At 40.1% G+C, this 2,100-nt stretch overlaps 1 protein-coding gene across 1 annotated transcript; it reads left to right on the forward strand.

Moving 5' to 3' along the window:
- Positions 1-1,265: 1,265 nt before the first annotated feature.
- On the forward strand, positions 1,266-1,950 carry SARC_14808 (hypothetical protein; the record flags this gene model as incomplete). Its single annotated transcript, XM_014291062.1, has 1 exon — positions 1,266-1,950. A coding segment is annotated over exon 1 (539 nt), but the record flags the coding sequence as incomplete, so codon positions are not given.
- Between the last annotated feature and the right edge of the window lie 150 nt (positions 1,951-2,100).

The following is a 2,100-nucleotide window of genomic DNA, read 5'->3' on the forward strand; positions in this document are numbered from 1 at the left end:
TATGTATGTATATATATACATATACATATGTATATACGCAGTGTGTGTGTGTGTGTGTGTGTATGTGTGCGTAGTGTGTGTGTAGGAAATATATCTTACTAAATACATACTGGTATGTATGCATGTATGTATGAATCTATATAATTTGATGTATATACGTATATATATATATATATATATGTATATATACATGCGTATGCATGTATGTGCGTGTGTATTGTTTTTTTTGTATCTATATACATGTGTATTTTACGTGTAATAAACTATAAACGACTGTTATTTTCCATACCGGTATGAATATAATCGCCATACAAGCACACTATTTAAGGCACATATCTGTTTGTGTCTTGAATGTTATCTGTGTTTGTATTCTTGTTCTCATAGATGCAAAATATTTTAGTTCAACTCTATAGTTCACAACAACATTTCAGAACACGTGCAACTCAGATACACCTGGATGCCTTTAGTCCGTAATAAAAGAACCACCAAACTGCTAGTATTGCCGATGCCCATAAACCTTATTCATTTCCATGAGAAGCTTCAGTATAGTGTTCTACCACAGAGCGGAGTTCATCCTTGCATCTACTTTTAAAGTCTGGCCTACCCTAGCTAGAAATAAAATGGGAAGCGACCAGAACCAACATATTTTCTTGAGATCAGGACTTCAGCTGACTTAGACTTGAGGCTTAGATATGTGGATATATAGTAAACACAGTATTGTCGCATAAAAAATAGTATTCATTTAAATATTATTAATACATACGTGGTTGTACTTTCCGCCACGCCCACTTCACGCCTTTTTTTATAGCTTTGTTCAAACTGTTATCAACTGATCATCACCGACAAGGCGAATGAGTAATAACGACAGCACGCTGGGGCTCTGGTGCAGTGGTGAGTGTTGTCAGACTGGTCTGTCAGTGGTGTGAGAGTCACCGTGAGAGTGTGAGGGGCCTGGCCCCGTCTGCCGTCTGGGCCGGTCCCTGCGGCCGGTCAATCCCCCTACGGCCCAATCGCACCAATGAAAATTTTTCTGCGGGATCTGCTGAGATCGGTATTGCAATCTTTAAAAATCAACAGGACAGGTCAGATTCCCCCGATAAGATCGTTGCCAGACAACCAATACGATAAATGCAGACTACATACAGAGTACTATCAGTACGTAGTGTACTATTGATTTATGTGAATATAATAAATATATGTAGTTTTGTGTAGATTTAAAGGAGCTTTTTTTCTACAGGAACTCTATGAGTGTACGGGAAGTACATAGAGTCTGGTCTATGCATGCGTATGAAGCCACCTACAAAGGCACTCATAACAAACGCGTATCACTTTAGGCAAGCTGTCTTATTACTGTACTCCTCATATTAGAGCGCAAAAGAATTAAACCGATAGATTACTACATAGCTGCACGATGAGGGTGAAGGCAACAAATGCGGGACCCACTCCAGGGTCAACACACAATATACATGCACAATCACGTGGGAAGAGCCCCAGAGTCGTAATAGTTCGGTCTAAAAGTACAATTGCACACAACACGAACAAGCGGAGCAGTCTTTCACAACCACAACAAAAACAAACAATAACTAAGGAGAATTATGATAACAACTGCACGATTGATATATACGAAAAAAATGAAGACGGGGCAGGTACAGGTGCAGATAAAGACGTAAGCGAGGAGATTGATCTCAACGCTGAAACTGGCAAGCAATTGAAAAACAAGGAAACACATACAACGGTTGAGGCAGAAGCACATGAAGCCTCGAATACGGAAAGGACAGATATCCCACCCAGGCCCTTTCATATACAGAATGTACAGGCCACTTCTATCAGTCTATTACCAATGGAGAGCGATGAAGTACCTGGGACAACTTTACCTGATGAAGTCAGACTGGGCCATCTGCCATCGGGACAGGGCCTGCATAACTACTTGATGCATGGGGCGGCGGGGAAGTATGTTTATACTATTTTTACCTGTGTTGTATGGTATAGTTTATCGTATAATACACTAATATTTATAGCGTGCTAAGATCGTGTGTATAGTTGCATTCGGTTAACTTGGGAGGATATTTACCGCTGGGTATCTACACATGCATATATATA

This window comes from Sphaeroforma arctica (genome assembly GCF_001186125.1).
Source record: "Sphaeroforma arctica JP610 unplaced genomic scaffold supercont1.5127, whole genome shotgun sequence".
Classification (NCBI taxonomy): Eukaryota; class Ichthyosporea; order Ichthyophonida; genus Sphaeroforma; species Sphaeroforma arctica.